This window comes from Ornithodoros turicata, chromosome 8 (genome assembly GCF_037126465.1).
Source record: "Ornithodoros turicata isolate Travis chromosome 8, ASM3712646v1, whole genome shotgun sequence".
Classification (NCBI taxonomy): domain Eukaryota; kingdom Metazoa; phylum Arthropoda; class Arachnida; order Ixodida; family Argasidae; genus Ornithodoros; species Ornithodoros turicata.
In genome coordinates, this window is record NC_088208.1 from 36,247,467 (window position 1) to 36,268,491 (window position 21,025).

General features: G+C 47.4%; 3 protein-coding genes across 4 annotated transcripts; 1 reads left to right on the forward strand and 2 right to left on the reverse strand.

The window, feature by feature from the left end:
• On the reverse strand, nt 1-6,694 carry LOC135367155 (protein IWS1 homolog). Its single transcript, XM_064600285.1, has 14 exons — nt 6,593-6,694; nt 6,047-6,114; nt 5,656-5,884; nt 5,015-5,177; nt 4,904-4,954; nt 4,785-4,845; nt 4,659-4,725; nt 3,679-3,904; nt 3,461-3,608; nt 3,187-3,399; nt 2,499-2,725; nt 2,368-2,433; nt 2,192-2,303; nt 1-1,410 (listed from the first exon to the last, which is right to left on the reverse strand). The coding sequence occupies exons 1-14, from the start codon at nt 6,594-6,596 to the stop codon at nt 1,288-1,290; spliced, it is 1,758 nt and encodes a 585-aa protein (XP_064456355.1). The 5' UTR covers nt 6,597-6,694; the 3' UTR covers nt 1-1,287.
• A 174-nt stretch (nt 6,695-6,868) lies between these two features.
• LOC135367154 (centromere/kinetochore protein zw10 homolog) lies at nt 6,869-9,410 on the forward strand. The gene has a single exon (XM_064600284.1). The coding sequence runs from the start codon at nt 7,011-7,013 to the stop codon at nt 9,114-9,116; it is 2,106 nt and encodes a 701-aa protein (XP_064456354.1). The 5' UTR covers nt 6,869-7,010; the 3' UTR covers nt 9,117-9,410.
• A 269-nt stretch (nt 9,411-9,679) lies between these two features.
• Nucleotides 9,680-18,543, reverse strand: LOC135367158 (phospholipid-transporting ATPase ABCA3-like). Of its 2 annotated transcripts, none has more exons than XM_064600288.1 (24): nt 18,436-18,543; nt 18,013-18,341; nt 17,624-17,854; nt 17,467-17,567; nt 17,009-17,158; nt 16,671-16,914; nt 16,414-16,614; nt 16,176-16,357; nt 15,999-16,115; nt 15,815-15,932; nt 15,601-15,755; nt 15,385-15,540; nt 15,105-15,315; nt 14,735-14,987; nt 14,600-14,652; nt 14,088-14,538; nt 13,585-14,021; nt 13,394-13,519; nt 13,088-13,246; nt 12,027-12,490; nt 11,366-11,553; nt 11,139-11,312; nt 9,976-10,189; nt 9,680-9,916 (listed from the first exon to the last, which is right to left on the reverse strand). In XM_064600288.1, exons 2-24 carry the CDS (start codon nt 18,299-18,301, stop codon nt 9,698-9,700), a joined length of 4,893 nt encoding a protein of 1,630 aa, XP_064456358.1. In that variant the 5' UTR covers nt 18,302-18,341; nt 18,436-18,543; the 3' UTR covers nt 9,680-9,697. The 2 variants fall into 2 exon arrangements, with proteins under 2 accessions (XP_064456358.1, XP_064456357.1); XM_064600287.1 differs by having other exon boundaries at nt 13,088-13,339.
• Nucleotides 18,544-21,025: the final 2,482 nt, after the last annotated feature.

Here is a 21,025-nt window from a genome sequence, read left to right on the forward strand (position 1 = left end):
TCGAGTTGCGTCATTTATTTTCTTTGGAAACGTTGCTACCTATTAACCGAGTGGTCTGCACAAATGTGGAACTGTAGACATTCAAATAGTCATAGCTGTGAGACACAGACATGTAGATTGGGTAAAGGACGTTCAGCTTGTGGTGCCCCATTTGAGCACCAGGAAAGAACGAAACAAGTCAACATCTCATCTGATGGTACTGACATACTCCTGTTTTGGTCAGCTTCCTTCCTGTCAAAGTTCTACAAGTGCATAAAGGAGCAAACAGGCATGGATGGCCAAGGTACAGCGCAGAGCACTGCATGACTGCAGAAATCTAGTGGTCCTGAGAGTCTTATTTATTTTAATTACCCTCAGGGCTTACAGTAAGGACACATTGGTGCACGAAGCTGCGCTTGAGGGCCATACAGATGTTGCCATTGGCTGTACGTTTTCCTTCTCTCTCCATAAGTTGATCATGGCTTCCACAGAAATTACCACCCGAATTTCTCTCAGCTACAAAATTTGTAGCTACCCTACGGGATATAAATAGAGCCGGAAGTTTTAGGGTTTAACCCGATTCTTCCCCGAATATGAACCCCGAATTGAAGGTTGCCACTTTAGGGTGAAACCCAGTTTTTACCTGGCAAACTGAAACATCTGTATGAACAGACACTAGCTTGTTTGGCAGCAAGCACAACGACATCACCGTTTGTACCAAACCAGTACAACTCGTTTGAGTAATAGAGCCCGATTACTGCCTGAATTTAGCATAGTGGGAGTTTTCCCCCCCGAATTTGGAATAAAAAATTTCCCCAAAACTACAGGCTGTAGATATAAATAGAGCCTGACGTTTTAGGGTGTAACCGGATTTTTATCTGCGAAATTTCCCTCCCTGAAACATCTGTAGGAATGCACACTAGCTTGTTTGGCAGCAAACACAATTACATCACCTTTTGTACAATTTGTTTGAATAATAGAGCCAGATTTCTCCCCGAATTTAGCATACTGGAAGCTAGAGCACGTGTTTATTTCCCCCGAATTTGTAAAAACTATTTCCCGAAAACTTCAGGCTCTGGATATGAACATATACTACGCATTGATTGAAACATTGCATAAAATTAAAAACAAGGAAGACAAGGAAGTTTGGTTCTGTCGGATCACACTACATACATACTCAGTTATCTACATTTCTGGGTGGTCTGTACACAAGGCCGTGACGAGGAAGCCCCAAGTACTTGACAAAAAAAATGGTATCAAGTAGAACTGTAATTCTCAGATGGTCGGCAAGGTTGGTAATACACAAGTTCAGAGTGCCATGTGTCTGCCCTCTATGCTGATCGTCACAGCCCTCGTGCTCTTCCCTTTCTTCTTGCGCTCCTGAAACTGCCTCATGTGCCTGTCAAGCCTCGTCACCGTCTTCTTGGTGTTCTGTAACAGACACTCGGGATTCAACATGCACACGAAGCTGTGGTTAGCCAGACAGAATCCATTTAATAAAGAGGCAAGAAGGTCTTATCTTAATGTGGCTAGGCAGCTAGTCAGCAGCAGATTATGTGAAAAAACACAGCATGGGACCTCGTACAGGCTGACTAGGTGGAAAGACAATTCCATGATAGGCAAGACACGTACACAAACACGAAGGCTCAAAAGCCAACGTATTTGTGTTTGTTTACGTGTCTTGCCCATCGCTCAGGCTTACCTATCATGGAATTTATCCACCAGCTTGCCTGCATTTACGCCATTCTGTGTAAAGACAACTACCCGTTTCGAAAAACAAAATACTTTTGTGGGGTTCCCTGCGGAGCTTTAAAAGACTCTAGAACAAATATGTCGGGAGAACTAGAAATTAGGATCACACATTCGCACGAAAACTGAGAGCGTAGCATGCAATCCTGGAGTGCAAGAGAGCTTTCAATCTCCCAGGTCGGAAAACCTGCTCCCCTCGGCTGCCAGTATGCACCTTTTTTAGGCAAGCGCCTTTTTTTTTCTTTTTGCGGCTCAACGTCTCGACTGGAAGCTCGCGGTAGCCAATGAAAAATGCTCTACCACCTGATGTCAAGAAACACTGCTGCAAGCTCTCTTGCAAAGCAATTTTGTGTGACAGTTCCTCAAGGTAGTATGCTCATATGAAGCAGCAAAAAGATAGATGTTCCAAGTGCCTTCCATGCTCCTTTAAGCATGGCAGTATTGCTGCTTGATTTAAACGTACCTTTACAAATTCAGTATCACAATTCCACTTTGGCCGAACGACGTAATCCTTAGTTGACGGCATTGGAACCCTAGCCCTGGCGACCCACCCCTTTTCTCCTGGCCTTAGCGACCTGGAAAGAAAGGAATGTACCCATTAAATGGTGCAAAACGCATCTCGCTGCAAGAGAAACCTACTTGTCTTCTCCCGTAAGGGCCTTATCTATGTCCTTCTTAGATGGGGGTTCATCAGAAGATTCCAACCTACGAAAAAAAAAAAAAAAGAGTTTGGTTTTGGCGCGGGTTCAGCATTTAACTGCCACGCTCACCTTAACTTTCGTTTCTGAGGCATTCGCTCAAAATCTTTCTGCTCCCGTTCCTCTTTCGAAATGGACGAGTAATTTGTGTTGAGGTTGAAGATGGGTCGAGCCCACTCGTTGATCAGCTTCCCTGCCTTCTCGCGGTTCTCCTTGGTTTCCTTGGGATGCTTGTAGAGGTACATGACCGCCCGTCCGATACCGCTCGATTTCAAAATGCCTTGGTCTAAAGGGGGGAACTGTATGACGCATGTCACTGACAATCCGTAGATCTCTAAAATAAATCAAACAAAAATCGTGACAGAATACGGTGGGGCGTTGTCCCACCACGCCCCTCCCAGCTATTCTGACTTCTGCACTAGAAGGTGTACACAGTGCAAAGCCCTGTCCTTAAAGGGACAGTCACATCCGCAATCTATGGAACAGATACCGCCATGTGATAACAGACAGAGTCCACAGGGAAAGCATGAATGTTGAGTTGATTCCTCAGTGGTATCCTCAGTAGCGAAGCTACAGGCGCTACTTTGTGTATAGAACCACTGAGGAGAGCACTAACGTTATTGCTCACAGCCCTACTAACGTCAGTGCCTGAAACCTAGAGGTGAAGATTGTCATGGTACAGTTAGGTCATACGTTATATCTGAGACCGAAATCAGAGCGGTTACATACAGAGAGACGCCCCAGACTCTTAACTACTTACCTCTGCAAGGAGCTTGAGCATGAACTCTCGAATGGTGAGGTGCGGCAGACTTTTGTCTGGAAGTGGGGACAGCCACTCTGCCATCACGTGCAGCACTCCCTGGTCCAGGAATGCAATTTTCAGATCCATCTTCTTCAGCTGGGACGCCACCACGGGTAAAAATTTGAGCTTCTTGGTGGCTGCCTGTTTGTTCTTGTTCAGCTCTTTGTCTTCCTGCGTATGATCGGACGCCTTCAGAGCGCATGTAAGCTCGACACTCTCTCTGCGTACTCACATCGGCCGCAATCTTCATTTCCTTAATGATGTCGGCAATAATGTCATCCGTGTCGCTGATGATGTCGACATCCCTTCGACGCCGTCTTCGTGAACTCTCTTCCTTCTTCTTTGCCATCATGAGGTCAAAATCGGAGATGAAGTCGCTCCTGGAACACGAGGTGGAATAAATCTTCCGGCCTCGGCTCTGTCTTTCTCGCTGTCGCGCGTCCCGCTTACCTTGACCTCCGTGCGTCGTCCATTTCATCGTCCGAACTAGAGACTGGGGCAGGTTTTGCGCTGCTAGGGGCAGCACTAGCAGGTGCCGCTTCTTTCTCTTCCTCCTCTTCACCCTCTCCTTCTCTCCGCATGTCCTCATCATCCTCTGCTTTCTTCTCCACCTGATCTGAACCTACATCAACCGGCTTCTCTTTGATGTCGTCTTCGTCTTCACTATCAGAGAGCACTGCAAAAGAGGTGTGTGCTACGCTGCATGAATTGTAAACACGGTTACAGAGAGTTACAACCAGTGTTGCCGAAGCAGCTACCAGAAAACTCGCCAGAGAGGCCTCAAAAAGTCGCCAGATGTCGCTAGGTGAATTTGTAGTGTCGCTAGAAAAAGTCTCCAGACATAAAATTGCCTTGAACCTATTTTTAACAGCAAGCTTTTCTCTTACAATCCGTCAACGTCGGTTTCTTGACATCATTTCCGAAGTTTCTGCCTGGAAGAATAGGATGCGCACAGCCAAAGTCCGCAAAAATATAGTATTTTAAAATATTTTCACGATAAATGGCAGTTTTCCAGCGATTTTAAAAACTTCCAGATGCCGCGTGTTGTTTCAGCCCAAGTTGCTAGATTAGCCGCTAGGCACTAGACACGTATATTTGGTCGCTGACCTGCTCTGAAAGTCGCTAGAACGGCAACACTGGTTACAACAAGGTCTCGTGGAAATTGAGTTAGCCAAACTCAATGTACGCAACAAGATTTTTCTATCAGGACAGTGTCTTCCAGAGCAAATGCCAAGTTTCAGTGTCACTTTGCACTGTTGTAAGCGGAAATGAAATGTAATTAGCATCTTATTTCTTGAAGTCTACTTCTTCGATATCCTAAGTGCTGGGGGGTGTGACCTCGAAACGGTGAATTTACCAGGTAAATGAGAAACACACACATTCAGAAGGAAAACAGCTCGTATATTCAACAACCTGATTTGCAGACATACCTGTCTTCTTTGCTTTTTTCCCTTTGTCTTTCTTCTTGGGGCTCACAAGATCCTCGGGTCCAAAACCCTAAAACAAGCAGTGAACACTGCAGGTGATAGATTCTCTATTACACTCGACCACCATACCTCAAAGTCAGACTCGTCACTTTCTCCAAAAATATTGGCAATCAGCTCTCCGACGTTTGATCTACAATTGAAACAACCATGAAAAGTAACCATAATAGAGGAGGACAATAACCACATACTCATTATCGCTGTCATCTTTGTCACTCTTGTCCCCGTCGTCAGAATCCCTCCTGTTGTAAACAAATGTGACTTGAGAGACGTATTTTCAACGTGTCTCAGCAGAAACGTACTTTGGACTGCTTGGTCCATCTTCATCATCACTGTCTCCCTTGGCCGATTCATTATCGTGTTCCTCATCGCTTCGCGTCACCTCTTTCTCATCTTCCTCGGCGATACCTTCATCTCCCTTACTGTGATCTGACATCGAGGTGTGACGACCATCTTGGTCATCATCTGCAAAGGCAAATCATTTTCCATCCAGCACTTCAAATTGGACTGTATTGAGTTCAAACTGTCCCTGCCTACTCTTACAGATGCTATAAACCATGACAAGCAAAAAAACGGTACTTTAAGAGTAGGTGGCTCCGCGCTAGCTCCCTGCACTGGCTGACAGTTATTCGTCTTCCGCGACGGATGGCGTCCAGTTTTTAAAACGACTACCATCCGATCAGCTGTCCTGTTCCTTTCACCAATCACTTCTCCATCCAAAGTAAGGTTAAATTTGACGTCAAGTAACATACACATCCTGTTGCAAGGAATAAATATACAAACAAACTACCCTCCTCAACTCCGTCATTTGGGGTGTCATCCCATGCTGCCGCTGATACGCAGCCAGCTCTGAATGCTTTCGAGGTACCTACTCCCCAGTGACATTTGAAAGCAGCAAAGAAAGGTGACAGAGGATGCTTGTTGCGTCAGTCACGGTTATTACCTGCTTTGGAACGAGGACTTTGAATATCTGAGGCCTTATCTTCCTTCTCCTCTTCTGCATCACAGTTTTCATTATCACCTTCTGCGTCGGACTCTATCTGATTACCCTCTTCTGCGTTTCCTCGTTGACTGCCTTCTTCGTCCTCACTACGGTTATCCGCGGACTTGTCGTCGTCCGAGTCAGCGTCACTTTGTCTCTCATCGTCTGAAGCTACAGATGCTGCAGGAGACTAGAAAGGAGTAGTTGGAGACGAGAAAAGAACATATGTACTGTGGAAACAGCACAGCACCACAGATTGAGAATACTCATAAATGAATTTATTAGTTTTATAGCTTACTAGCATAACTGTTTTTGCAAAGTAGTTTTATCAAATATGATTCAGTATATTTACCGGGCTTGCTACGTTTCCTGGTTGTTCGTCGTCACTGCCTGCGTCAACATCTGAACCAGTGGAATTAGCTGCAACATCCGAATGTAACGCACGAGGTCAAAGTCAAAGTAGGGCAAGTCTAGTTGGCAATCCGTGCTACAATATTGAGGCTGTGATTGTAAAAATGTTTTGCGTTTGAGCGCAGCAACGAAACACTAATGTCATGTGGTGTGCTTTGCCACGACACTGTCGTGTTACGAAAAGCGACGCTTACACGATACATTTCGTTGTGAAAAATATAGTGGAGGCATACAGAGCCACGATTTCGGCAGTCTACTCACTGACCGAAGTTTCTCAGCTAGCAGAGGAGCTTTGCCATCTATAATCGTAAATATTTCGCTGTAAATATTTGTACAAACCGAATGTCGGTCTTTATGCGTTTCGCAAGGGGCAGCTTAACTATGTATTTCAAAGAGGTAGTTTGTGCGTCGTACGACGGTTTAACTTCACTTTGGTTATGTCTCGTTTGGTTTTTACAGATCAAACCTGGCAGAACGACAAACTTACACATATTGTTGCTCTGTGCATTCAGCTACAACCAGCTACGACTTCCATTGACAGTCAACGGCCATATTAGTTCGGCCTAACGGCCTAACTGGTGGTGTGGTAGTTTCGTAGTTTGATTTTTGAACAGTGAATACGTTTTTCAGAGTAGGAAATGAACCTTAAAACAGTTTATTTCAAAACATATATCGTGTACCCTCCACCATCTGGAATTTGTAGGCGCAGAAGCTGTCCGAATCCAAAAATCTACGTTTGTTCACGTGACGATGGTGGCGGCTCCCAGCGTTCATTTACAGTCGAATGAACCAGTCACCAGTTTCGCTGTTTGCGCCGTTTGCGCGGTTGTACAGTTGTATTTGGACGTGGGAAATCAATTGCATCAATTGTATCTCGTGCCAGTTTAATTTGATAGTTGTCATTGATGGCGTCGCTCGTAGCCGAAGTTTTGCAGAGTAAAGCACCGTTAGACAAGGCAAGTTTGAAAGCTCTAGTTGCAAAGCTTGCATATCAAATAGACAAACTCAAGAGCGATCTGCAGAAAGAGTTGGTTTCGAAGTATGACATATTTGAGCAGTACCACGCCCATTCTAGCTATCTTACCACGTGTTTAGAGGCTGCCGTATCTGAAGTCGATGATGTGCAGAAAAAAGTTCGGGATCATGTGAAACCGAGGTTGCGCCAAGCAACGACAGAGTTTAAGCAGCTGTCCGAAGAACTAACCGTTGTAGAGGAACAGTCCGTCGAAGTCATGAAATATGTGAAAATACACGAATGTTTCGAGAAGGCTGAAGAGGCATTCAGCGCTCACAGGTTAGAATACTGTTCGAAACAACTCGAAGAGGCTGGTGATGTCATCGGAACGTTAGCCGGAAGGGCAGATATACAGTTGGTGGACGCATTGCATACTGAGCACGTCATTAAGTGTGAACGCCTTCAGTACAATCTAACGGAAGAATGGAACAAACGCTTTGTATGGAAGATCGGAAAGGCTCCGCACATTGTTGTTCTCACTGTACAGGTGACGAGCGTTGAAGATACTAATGCCACGATACGGGCACTTGAAAGCCAAAACGATCTTGAGCACAAAGTTTCGCAGTTCGGCCGTTCTCTGCTGACGAATGTGGTGGAACCCATGGTGAAGTACAGCTCAAAGGTCACACTGGAACCTGGTTCTTCAACGATGCAGGTCGACTTTGCAGAGCACGGTGTTCCAGGCATCACTGCCGTTCTGCAAAATCTCTCCACTGTTTTTACATTCCTCAACAACTCCCTCATGGGGCTGTGTGCGGGCGAAAGAAGTATGTTGCAGCTCATTGGAGAGGCTGTCGGACGCGACTTCGCGGACATTGTTGTCAAGTGCTGCCTCGAACCAGCCGTGCCGAGCGACGGCAGTCAGCTAGGTGCTTTCCCGACTGAAGAACTGTTAGACTTCCACAACCAACTTATCGGCATTCATTTCTTATCCGCCGGCGCATCCCAGTTTTCTAGCTTCACCACCGACCTCGAATCTCTGTGCATCAATAAACGCAGCCAGAACATCCTGATGAAAGCGCGCGAGTTGATGAAACAGCCTCTGCACGAGACGTCCGTCGTCGGGGTGGTCGGCGTTGCCGAAAAGCAGAAGCTGAAATCTATAGAAGACGGTCTGGACGGAAGTATATTTATGTTTCCAAAGTCCCAAGTCAGCAAGCACAGTGTGGAGGTCGTCGATTTGATGAAGTCCCTGGTTTCAGAAGCTAAAGATGGCCAGGCGGACCGCGTATGGTACATGAACACGGTGCGAAACATTTGTGAACTTTACTGTGGTGTTGTGCCTGTAATACACAAACACGCTATCGAAACAATACCACAGCAGACTGCAATCCATCACAACAACTGCATGTACTTGGCTCATGAATTGCTAGAACTTGCAGCCAGCATGACGGGAGTCACCATCGTGGACCTGGCTTTAAAACTGCGAAAGCTCGGAGTGACCCCCTTTCTGGACCAGATGAAGAAGCAGAGGGAACACCTGCTGGACTTCTTGAGAGACGTGTCCTCGTACGAGGACAGCGGTGCCATCGAGCGTGCTGTTCAGCGTTGTCTCTACCATCTTCAGCAGCTGAAGAAAGTTTGGAGCGATGTTCTCCCTGTGCCGGTCTATCTGAAAGCAATTGGCACGTTGCTGAATTCTGTTGTGGAGCACATCACAACAAGCATAGTGGACATGGAAGACATATCGTCCACGTTGTCGGAAGATCTGATGGCTACCCTCGATAGAATGATTACTCAGGCTACGGAACTCTTTGATGTTGCCGACAGCCCGCAGGATGAAAGGGTGGCAGCATCGAACCATGTTCAGAAATGGAAGAAAGTATGCGAGCTCAAGAGCCTGCTGGGTTACAACCTTAGACAAGTTGTGGACAGGTGGGCCGATGGCAAAGGACCTTTAGCCGTATGCTTTACTTCGGAGGAAGTGAAGAAGCTTGTCCGTGCCCTATTTCAAAATACGGACCGGAGAGCAGCTGCATTGGCCAAGATTCGGTGACTTTAGGTCATCAGCTAAGTTCTTGCAGATAGTTACATTTGGAAACAAATGGTTACATCACTCTAAATGCCTTACTTTTTTACTTTAATTTCACTTTATAGCTTGATGTGACCAAGTATGTACAGAAGGAATGCTCTTTGTCACAGATGAGAGCTCTGATAACTGTCCAGAAATAGAATTATGCAATATATTTTGTTAGGCCTATTGAATGTTTGCCGCAAAAGCAGCCATGTAAATAAAAATACCTTGATCTTTTCATAAATTTGGAGCTGTGATCAGCTTCATCAGAGTTAGTGTACTTGCGTGTACCTTGTGCGCCTCGCCCGCGGGGCACTGCTAAAGCTGTCTGGTTCCCGTAAAAGTTGCGTGTGCATTTGTTACTGTATTATGAACAGGTCCATGCTGATGTGGTCAGTGGTTCTGCGTGGGATGAGTTAGATTTACTTGGTAGTAATTTGTAACGCATCCCAAGCATAACGACTGACCACATCAGCGTGGACCTGTTCATAATACAGTAACAAATGCACATAAATAATAAAGTATGCAAGTAGGTCAGTAGCATAACAATGTTTATTGCAGCACTATGCGGGAGACATTACTCTGCATCCAGTGTCCCGCGTGGCACCGCCATCCACTTTAACATCACGTTGATTCTTTTTGGCAAACCAAATGAATATCTGCTCCAGGCTCGTGTCCGAAACGAGAACGTGCTCGAAGTTGAACTGCTTCTGCAGAGTCTCAATGCGGCGGAAGAGCTGACTCCATTCCAGTCTCTTATCCATCTGGTACTCGAATACGCCCTGCACGACGGATCCCGTAAACGATCGGAACTGCTCGAACACCAGCAAATACTCCTCACCTGATGGTATTCCTTGAGGTGAATCCCGGGAAAAGCGCTGCCTATCTCAGTTTCCATCTTAGTCCGCAGCGATTCGTCCTTGTCAGCCACCTTGACCGTAAGCAGACAGCCGCGGCCAAACTTGCGCTTCAGGTGCTGCAGTGTGCCGAGGCACTGGAACTGGCCTTCCACCATGATCGCGATACGATCGCAGACGGCTTCGCATTCGTCCATGCTGTGTTGGTGAAAGTTCAAAACACGTTATTGTAAACTGTTACTGTAAACGTAAAACACTGTTATTGAAGATGCTTTCCGACAAGAACATCCAGGATATGACAGGAGGATCGGGACCTGCACTGTAATTGACTCAGAAACTCTCGCATGGTTTCCACTGGTTCTTGACACCATAGAATACCTTGCAATTTTTCACTGTGCTTGAGAACCCTTGATTCGCATCCTTTTCTTGTTCTCATGGAGCTGCTAATGCTTATCCTGACTCAAAACTATAGCTTCGATACCACAGCCAGGAAGGCGAGAGAAATTACGGGCCCCGGGGGCATGGATCATGTCCAAGTATTTCTTCTCTATATGATTACGACAGGCCTTGGGTCCCGCGGGCCCCGGCCCTCTCGCCGGCCCATACCACAGCCATTAGCACTCTTTGCACAAAGTTCACAGCGCCCTCGGTTATATAAATCAGTATCCTTTCTGTTCTATGATCTTTAACGGTCAGGGATCGTCACTTACATTTGTGAAAAAGCCCTCGTCATAAACTCTATTTTACATCCCAGACAAAATGATGACTGAGCTTCAAAAGGTAATTGAAAGACCTTGAACCATGACTCGGAGAGCATAGCATCATGCAGCTTTGGATTGTGGAAACTTTGTTGTCAAACGGGGAAGAAAACCTCCTAGCTGTTTCTCACTTCCCGGCCCATAGTCCATGGATGCCCGCGGGATGCAGCGCGTGCGCACAGAATTCGTCTTTTCGGAATACGACGAGAACCGTACGAATCGCGATTCAGTATAGGTATCGAACGGCATTAAAACTCGACATGAGCCAGCTATGACATATCCTCGTACAGACTGCAGTGGTAGACTGCAAGAAAGGTACCGAAGGTACCCACGGCAGGGAAGGCATCTAGTACCAAATTCACTTCTGTGACGAGCCTTGCTTCTCTCACCTGTGTGAAGTAAGGATGATGGAAATGCCCGACTCTTCCCGGATGTCCTGCACAGCAGCGAATATTTTCCTGCGGGCCACGACATCTACTCCCGCTGTTGGTTCGTCCAGGAATACAAGCGTTGGAAGCCCGATCATTGCAATGGCCATAGACAGCTTGCGCTTGCTTCCGCCACTAAAGTGTTCTTATTTGTTTGTACGCGCATATACCTGCTTTCGCCTGCTTACCTGTAAGACTCTGCGATATTGTGCGCATGTGGAACAAGGTCCACCACTCTGATCATACTTTCGACCAGAGGCGGTAGTTGCTTTTCGGGAATTCCACGAAGGCGGGCGTACAGGAACAGGCTTTCGTATGCATTCAGTTTCCCATGGAGCCCTCTTTGTTGTGTGCAATAGCCAATGTTCGACTGCCACTGTGGGAAATGAATAGACAGCTTAAGTGGGCGTACCTTGTCCATCTCCTCGAAGCAGTGGGTGCAATACGACAGCACTATAGCGCTTTCACTTTGCTAGTTTTGTTATTTGTAGCTTCTTATTTGTAGTATTTAGTGCAGTTACGTAGCGTCATACATCGTATCACATTAAACCACACCAGCGGCATGGCAGAGCAGGTTAAGGCGCCCCGCTAGTTGGTGGTAAAGACTGGGAGGTTGTGGGTTCGAATCCTACCACCGGTTGTGCTGTCTGAGCTTTTCCCTGAGTTTTCCGAAGACTTTCGAGACGAATGTCGGCACAGTTCCCCCTGAAGTCGGCCCAGGACGCAAACTAATCCCCCTGTCCCCCACTCCTTCCTGCTGTCCTCTCTCCACCTATCCACATCTGTACGCCGCTCATAGCCACAGTTGCTGCGCGGCGCTAACACGGAGTCAGAGAAAAAAAGACCAACCTGTCTTTGATGTTTGCTCATGACAAGCCCGTCCATGTATGCCTCACCGCTGGTCGGTTGCATGAGCCCAGTTAACAACTGGAATGTGGTCGTCTTCCCCGCTCCGTTAACTCCCAGGAGACCGAAGCATTCTCCGTGGTTTATCGTGAACGACAGACCCCGTATCACCCGCAGCGTGCCGAGCTCCTTCTGAAGGTTCCGCACGACCAGACTGTACGCGGAGAACTTCTTGCGACTGTAGAGACGGTCGACCAACTTGCGTTCCCTTTCTACGTCTCCGTCTTTAGCTGGCTCGCTCGTTGAAGTATGACTCGTATACAGGGCTCCAGAATCGGCAACGCAAATGAAGATGTAGGCGAGTAGGCCTTCGAGAAGCATAATGATGAGCTCCGATAGGATGCCCTCGTCGTCCAATGTAAAGGGACTTTGCAGAATCTCGTCTGCTCCTTTTCTAGCTTTGTTCTCTGAAAACGAAAGATGATCAGCAAACACTACATTGTTGCGACAAGTTAGACACTGCCCGCAGAAAAAGGAGCTTTAGTAGAAAAAGAAACGAGACGGGAGGTTTTTGGGCTCGGGAATGCTTTGGAATAGGACAACGACACTGCTGGTTGTTCTGTGTACGGAGCAAAGACACAAGACGCCGCCAAGAATTTCCTGCGACAGGGTCTGAATGCTGTAATTGGTCTCCTGTAGGGAACTAGGTTAATGACTGATGCACAAAGAAATTACTGAATTTCAACATTTTTTGCACGCACTCAAGTCTGGCCTGAAAAATGAAGCTGCGAGCCGCAACGATCAAGAACCCCCATCCCATAGTACCACACGTGTCTTGTCAGATGAGTATAAAGTAGCGATGAGTAGTTCCTTGGCAGATACTTCTAGCATTCGCAGTGCTACAGACAGCCTTGTTGGAAACCTAGCTAATTCTTCTGAATGTTTGTGGAATCGAGTGCCACAAGGCTTTCCCATAAGTAACAGTTCGGACGTAATGGGATTGCACAGAGCCACGTAAAGCTGTTTGGGACGCCACTTGCACGCAATGGAATTGGTTCACTTACGTGCGCAGCAGTATGTCATTCCAGGTGACGCACTTATGAACCCTTTATCTTCGCAGACCGTGTCCAAGAGGTTACCAGAGTCAGTTTTACGGTGATAATGAGATATGCATATGTGCATGCTGAAGTTGATCTCCAAGAGTTTTATCAGCGAGTACGGCACTATGAAGAACGGAAGCATTGAGACTGCCGTCCTTGCATAGACCCATTTGCGCACTGCGCGGCAGGCAAGCACAAACATTGATGAAAACAAACCTGCAACGAACATTTTCTTCTTCTAAACCGAATTGCAGCTTCTACATTCCTCACCTCCGACTGAATAGAGCAGCACCAGAGCTGTGAAGCCACGCGACTGAGTTTCAACTCCAAGAGAGAAGCAGTAGGTTAGAGTGATGGTTAGAAATGCTGAAGCGATGGCCCACGCAAGCGCCGCCACTGGGTACATAGCAGAGAACATGAAACATGAAAGAGCATGAAATTTCACATCACGAAGCACTTACTTCCTGTCTCCGGTAATATGGGAGTGTACGTGCTGTATAAAATCATCACGGCGATCCATGTCAGGACATACAGAATAGTGTCGAAGAAAAGGTGCGACGACCAAAACAGCGTGCTCGATATACCGCTCATCAGCTGAAGACTCTTGCACTGGTTGGTCTTTTCCAGCACAGGGAATAACACAGCGGCAGCAATGATGAAGGAAGAGCCTAAAGGAAAGAACACGAGGCGCAGACCAAGGCGTATCCATACGCCCAGTACAGAGAGCTGCGCCTGTGGAAGAGTGGCTTCTGGGGCGTCCTCGTTTACTTCCACCACGGTGCTAAGTGACATGTGCGCCAGAGGGTCACCGCTGTATGTTCGGAGAAGCGCTGTGTTCAGCAAGTTGAGGGATAAGGTTCGGCTCAACTCGTAGTAAGGGCTCCACCAAGCGTAGAGCCTGCGGAACATATTACCAACAGTTGCTGGCGGGATTCAGCGCAGAATGATGAAATGTTGAACTTACGTGTGACCAGTACTGGACGCCCCAAGTATATATGTATCCACGAAGGTCTCGAAATTCTTATTTCCAAGGTCCAACAGTTGGGCTTCAGCATCATAGAAAACATTGACAGACGAAACTTCGCTTTCGACCAGAGGTCTGTAAGTCCCCTCAGTGAAGTGTTCGCTGGATGCATCGTATTGTAAGAAGGCTCCGGCCGAGGGATAAAGCTCCCCTAATTTAGCGTGCAGTGCTCCTCCTACCGTGGTCCCAAGGGACCGATCGGCTGTATGAGCGAATATCTGTTCCAGGGCAAGGTCGCACCAGAAGATAAGCAGCGGCACGAGAATGCCGACTAGCGGAGTGGGCCAGACACGTCTGTAGTGAAGCCAACGATTTGAAAGTAGAGCCCCGAATCTTTGTCGCGCTGTTGGCTTGCGGCATTTAACGCCACAGACTTGCTTGAGGTCTATCTCTGGAAAGCCAAAGCCAAGTTCATGACAGTATGCGACCACATACACAGGTAATCTACTCACCTGCGACTTCTTCAGCCGAACCGATGGCATCAATGCCTTCTTCGAGGTTAACCCTGCGTAATACATTGCATCATTTAATGGCAGGGACTGATAATGCAAGGTAGGGGAATGATACAATGAAGAGCCCCATCTTACTTGATATAGACGTCTTCCATCGTAGATATTGACACACCAATGTTCTTTATGCCCATTTGATTACTATTCCTCTCAAGGGTGTCAAACATCTCTTGGAATCCCGTAATCTCATTTACGCGTAGTGATACCTTGATGCCATTTAAGGTTCTGCTCGTGATTTCTGCTTCGGGGACGGTTCGTTGGATCACGGCTAGGATGTCGTCCGCTCTTAGTCCCGTCTGCATCTTTTCAATGGACATTTGATAGCCCGTTCCTGAAAGCATTGTTCAAGCTGTCTTTAGTAGGACTGATGCAGAGCAAGTAAAGGAGTCTACAGGGGCAGTCTATCATGGCGACGTGTCTATGCATTTCCACACTGTTCCGCACCTACCGAACGTTTTCTTGAGGAAAACTGGTGCACCCCAACAACGTATTTTGCCTTGAGACATAATCGCAATGCGATCTCCGAGTACATCAGCTTCTTCCATGTCGTGCGTTGACAGTAGTAGGCTGCATTTGTTGCGCATGCCCAGAAACAGGTCCCACATTTCTCTCCGTGTTTCTGGATCCAACCCAGAAGACGGTTCGTCAAGGACAATGACCTGCAATGGAAACGCGAAGCGCTCTTGCCTCTGCCAAAACACTCGAATGTAGCCATATAGATCGCTTGCCTTTGGTCTAGAAATCGTTGCTATGGCGACACTGAGCCTTCTCTTCATGCCACCCGACAGTGTTTTAGCCAGATGCTTGGCCTTGGCCTTTAAATTTGCCATTTTGATCACGTGGGCAGCTCTTCCTTTCAGCTTCCAGCGTGATATTCCCCTAACCTGAACGCAAAACGACCATCAGGATGTCAAAAGACGACTAGTGCTATGGGCGTATTATACCGTTCCGAAGAAGACAAGGTGTTCCCAGACAGTGAGATCATCGAAAAATACGTCGAATTGCGGACACAGTCCAATATTCTTCCGAGCAAGCCTCGTGTTTTTTACTATATCGTAGCCGCAGATGGTGACCGATCCATCGGTTGGAGGCGTGAGGCCTGTTTTTATAAAGTTGCCGTCCTGAATATCCCGTTCATGGGTTTGATTAATGCCTTACCTGTCAAAATGTTCATCAGCGTAGTCTTTCCCGCACCGTTATGGCCGAGAAGAACCGTGATTTCGCCGTTGTAGAACTTCCAGTCGATCCCGTCCAGAACCACAGTGGCTCCGAAGTGCTGGGCAAGGATTTTCCCCGTTGTCCGTAACAGATTACACCGATTATGTTCTACAGTATAACCTACCTTCCTTAGGCCCCTAATATTTACTGCAGCTTCGAGGTTCTTTGGCGGCTTTTCGAAATACCTGTTGGTTGGCACGCGAAACGATGTTGCTGATGACGGCGGTCTCCAATAAGATATCTAGGAGCAAGAACAACTAGTCGCGCATTTCGGGAATAGTGTATTAATGAAACCGCTTACCATGAACGGAAAGTAAAAGGGCTGCGGTATACCGGTCACCCAAGGCAGGACTCGTGTGAGGTACCATATCATCATAGGGATAACGAGAAAAGTCGTGGCGGCCATGACTGACCAGATCTCCAGTACAGTGACATTGTCCCAGCCTAGCACACGTCTGGTCACAAGCTCCCAGCGTGCTCCACCTGCCGTTCAAGCATACATACAGGCATCTGTCTTAAGCGTCACTTTGGTGGATCACCTTCTGCGTCACAGGCGAGGCTTATTATCTTGAGGATCCAATGGGTCCCCAGGCAGGGAGTCACGCTCGACAAGAGCTTGTTGATGCGCGGCGTAAATAAGTACGAGGAGATGCTGTACGGCGATTCTTCGGCCCAAACCCATGGAGCGATGTAGGTCAAGGGGATCCAGTAGATGAGGCTGAATGTGACTGCTATGCTGGCTGCAGTAGAGGAGATTGTTTTCTGGACTGTGTTTCGTAGCTCTCTTGTTGCTTACATCTGTTGAAGACACACGCTACCAGGATGGTATGCATGCTGCTCATGAGGCTGAACATGAAGAGTGCCACGGCCACAAGAGATGGGTCTGCATTGTTGAGAATGGCGCGCCCTGTGTCCGAGGACTTGGACATTACCAGGAAATATAGGACAACGACGCAGGATATAATGCTGGTCAGTGCAAACGTACAGAAGTGACCAAGCCAATAAATGAATTCGTGAAGACCCATGATGCCAAGCATTTCCTGCAAGTCAGGAAGCGCCAGACAAAAGTTCATGAAGGAAGGTTGCTTTCCAGTTACTGGGCTTTACGTATGTAGAGTGGCAGTGCTGCAGTACCTTTAGTCCTGACGCATTCTCTGCTACTATGGTGCTGACGTGTACGCAGAAGGGAACCACGAAGGCAGCCACTAGGAACATGGCCATTTCTATCCGGTAATATTCTCCGTCGGATGGTACGGAAGGGCGAGGGAATTGCTTCGTGTATACCTACGTATGAAGAGAGGTATACAAAAGAAGCTGGGAGAGAAGAAACTGAGGAAACAAGGGATTTCTAAGGGCACAGCGCCCTTGCTTCGGGAGGAGCCTTGATAGATGCGAGCACCGTTGCTGTAGGGCTAGGCCTCCTCCGCTATGTTGGCGGAGTTAGGAAAAAAGCAAGGTTTGCATTCTTCCTATATAGTCCAAACCAAGTCGTGTTTTTCCTGCAGGCTGCGTGTCTGAGCTATGTTTGTCCTGTCTGCTATCGTCGGATGTGCTTGTATTACATCATTTGCAGTAATGAAATAATGGCTTACCCTGTACTGTTCGCTTTTACTGCCACTCTGATTCGTGAAACTTCGCCGGACCCATTCTAAGTGAGCATGTTCTATGACCGATTGAAGCATAAATGTCTGATCTGCAAAACGAAAGCATCGTCCGGATACAGCATATTTGCATCGACTGTAAGCTTACTTTCCAATGGGGTTGTTCTATCTTTGGCCGAGAATGTGAGCTGTCTCTTGTAATTGAATTCCTGGTGATTTCGCATCACGAAATAGCAGGTGTAGTTAAAGTTGACGTCATCGGAGCTGGAATGGACGAAGAAGCAGATGGCATCGTCAGACTTGCACTTTCGGAGCAGTTCTGCCCAAGACGCCACAGAGATGGTTTCTATGTCTGATGCTGATCCGAAGTGTGAAGTTTCTGTGACGTACAGTTTATGGCGATTACTTAGCAGTGCCACATGATCAGAGGAAAAAGCCACACTTGATGCCCTACTTGACCAGAAGCACCAAATCACCATCGACGTCAGCCTTTTCTATGGCTTCCACCTGATCCATGATATTGACTGTAGGGCTTACCAGAGAACGGGAAGGCTGTGTCGACCAGAAATGTGGTGTGGTCCGATGGTGGTCCGTAGACGATGGTCCGACTTCTTTTGACGCTGAGGAAAGGGCCCTTGGGTGGATAGGAGATGGTTCTTGTGTAGGTGAGCGGGCTGCTCTTCGCGTTAATATATGCGTCAAACCAGAAGCACAAGGCCACGATGGCGAACTCCAGCCCAGTGGTGACGTAGTGGCGCTTTATGCCCTGGATGCAGACGTTCTTCCACAACACCGCTTGAAATTGTTGCACTACGCTCGCCATCATGTTCCAAGGGCGCGGCGCAACGGTCGGTTACACCTTGAAGCTGAATGCCGCGTGTGTCATATACGCATATTAAGCGAACCCCACGTAATTGTATTTTAAAGTGTTATCTAGTGGAACTACCGAATTCTACTTACCAGATGAGCGTTGGTTACACGAATACAGGAAATGCGTAAAGGCTGGTGTATCGTTGCCACGAAACCTGCGTAAAATATTGAAGGTACGAGACACGAGCACGCGGAGCATCGACGATGCTCGTGCCAAGTGCGTCCGACGCACGACAACTGTTCCAGTATATAGTCTAGGCCGCGTGATCCATGACCGCAAGACCGAGCTATACCTTGTCGATTTCCTTTGTTTTCCTTTATTTCTTATAGACACAGGATATTTCGACAGGTTCCTTCTAGCAATCTTGCTATAGACAGGTTCAATATGGTTCAACGCTTCTTTACAAGATGGCGAACATCAACATCAGTTAGGCTTAGCAAGGCCGTTGTTACTCCTGCTGCAGAAATGCTCCGCATGGTGAATGTAAAAAAAAAAAAAAAAAGTTCTAGACGACGTAATTTTATAATTCTTATATTTTTAGATTCGGTTTAAGACCATCTTTTACTTTTATGCAATATTTACCCTTCGAATGCTAATTTTTAAAACCCAGCGGTCCCGATAATGAACTACATACACCCGTTTCATTGGTCAACATGACCAGCAACGTTAACCGCAGCGTGGTGGGAACCTGTTTAGGACCGTGGGGTTACAAAAGGGCGTCAAAGGTTTATCTACTCGATATAACGTTTTACCAGTTTGTTATAGTATTGCGAAGCATCCATGATGTTCACACATTCGTACAGTTCAGCGTATCCTTGCAGAGAATCTCGAGCTCCACCCCTGCCCGATACTCCAGCTCCTGTTATTTCTGGTATTAATTGTCATTACTCTATGAAGATTCCTCAATGTGTAGAAAGGTACACATTTATTGGCTGTTTATACTGAACGGTATGGATAAATATGTTCCAAAACATTACCATCGAAATCTGAAAGTAGCCGAGACCAAGAATGTAATATGCGTTTTCAGAGACATCAGCGGTGTACATATCAGGAAATAAATTGCATTGATTTTGTTACGTCCGACGTTGAAGACCACGAGCAGATCAGCTTTTTATGTTATATAGCATCCACGATTAGAAAATAGAACAGTATTTCTTCCTTTCGGGACTATTCCTTGAGGCACCTGTTGAGAGGCTATTGGCTACAAAACTGTGGCCCTCTTCAGGGTCACGTCTATCTGGAGGAATCTCCGGCATCTTTCTCTCTACACCTGACGAGGGACCACAAATGTCGGTCTTCCCAGGGGGCTTCATCCTTTTAGAGGACGTTGGTTGTTTGCGTGCATGAAGCGCCCCGAGCTCCGTCCGACCTTCTAGACAGGTCTTCCATATATCCTCTAGTTCTTGCAGCCGCAGCATGATCTCGTTAGAGGTGATTCCCACCGGAACGTCCATGGCCTGCAGTAGGCTGGTCGAGCCTTGAACTGTGCTCCCGTCCGAAGGGCCTTCGAGGAATGCTTCATGTAAATAACGACTATCAGAGCCCACCGATGTAACACCCTTGCTGCTTTCGCTGAACTGGGGGCTGGGAGGCATCGCCCCTTCGGTTTCACCAATGCTGTCCACCGACGACAGCGATATCTCGTCCTTCCAGAAAGAAGGCATCTCCAGGGAACAGGTAAAGCTCGTCTCGTTTGAGTTGCTGGGACACAGCATAGATGATCGGTGCTTTTCTCCAAAGCTGACACGATTACCTTCTGCCACTGTCGCTGTCTTTTTCTGCATTGCCTTTTCCGTATCCTGTACGGGGTCATTGGGTTTCTGAGGCTTCGGTGAATCTTGTGGCGCGACAGCCCCCACCAGTACTGACATGGAAGATGTAGACAGCCGAGGTGAAGAATAGTAACGTGGTGGAAGGACCACCCGTTCAGTGCATAGGCAAGGTTCAGACTTGAAGCTGCTGCTAGAGGGGAACAAGTGTTGACTTGTGAACGGAGTTTGGGCGATGGATAATTCTTGCTCACACAGGGAGTTATAGCTGACGCTGGTGTTACGGTGCTTGGTGACGTACAAGTCAGCCGCCAGCGTCGAAGTGACGAGACCCACGATGATGAGGAACGCGAACATCTTATGTGAAGTGACAGCTAATGCCAAGGCAGCTGAGGAAAACACGAGGAAGATGGTCATCCAGAGAATCACCGTTAGGATCACGGTCCGGTCGCTGATTTGGGATGTGCGTTCCATCGGCTGAAATTATCTACGAAATGGCGTGGTTCGAACGCTGATGATATTCTTTCGTCTGTCTTCCTCTTCTTCACGTCGACCATATGTGGGTTAGTGACTGTGGTTGATGTCGCCAATGTCGCTTCTGTTACAGAGGGCTTTAAGCCTGGTCCGCACTATTGCAGTTCAAATGCGTCCGTCCGCGAACCGACACAAGCCCCTTCGAAAGCGACGGACGCATGGGTTCGCAAGGTTCAATTTTTAGAAGGAGCGACGCAAGAAATCCGGTTGTTGCCCCGGTAACCGTGCCACCACGCGCTCCTGTCTTCTTTTACATCACTTCTCGTAGTCTGCTTAGCCCGCCATAGTCTTGAAGGGACGAGCCAGTAAGGGGGAGAGAACGTCTTTACTGGTCAAAGGCCGAACGTAGAAGAAGGAACCGCAGTCAAGTCTCGCG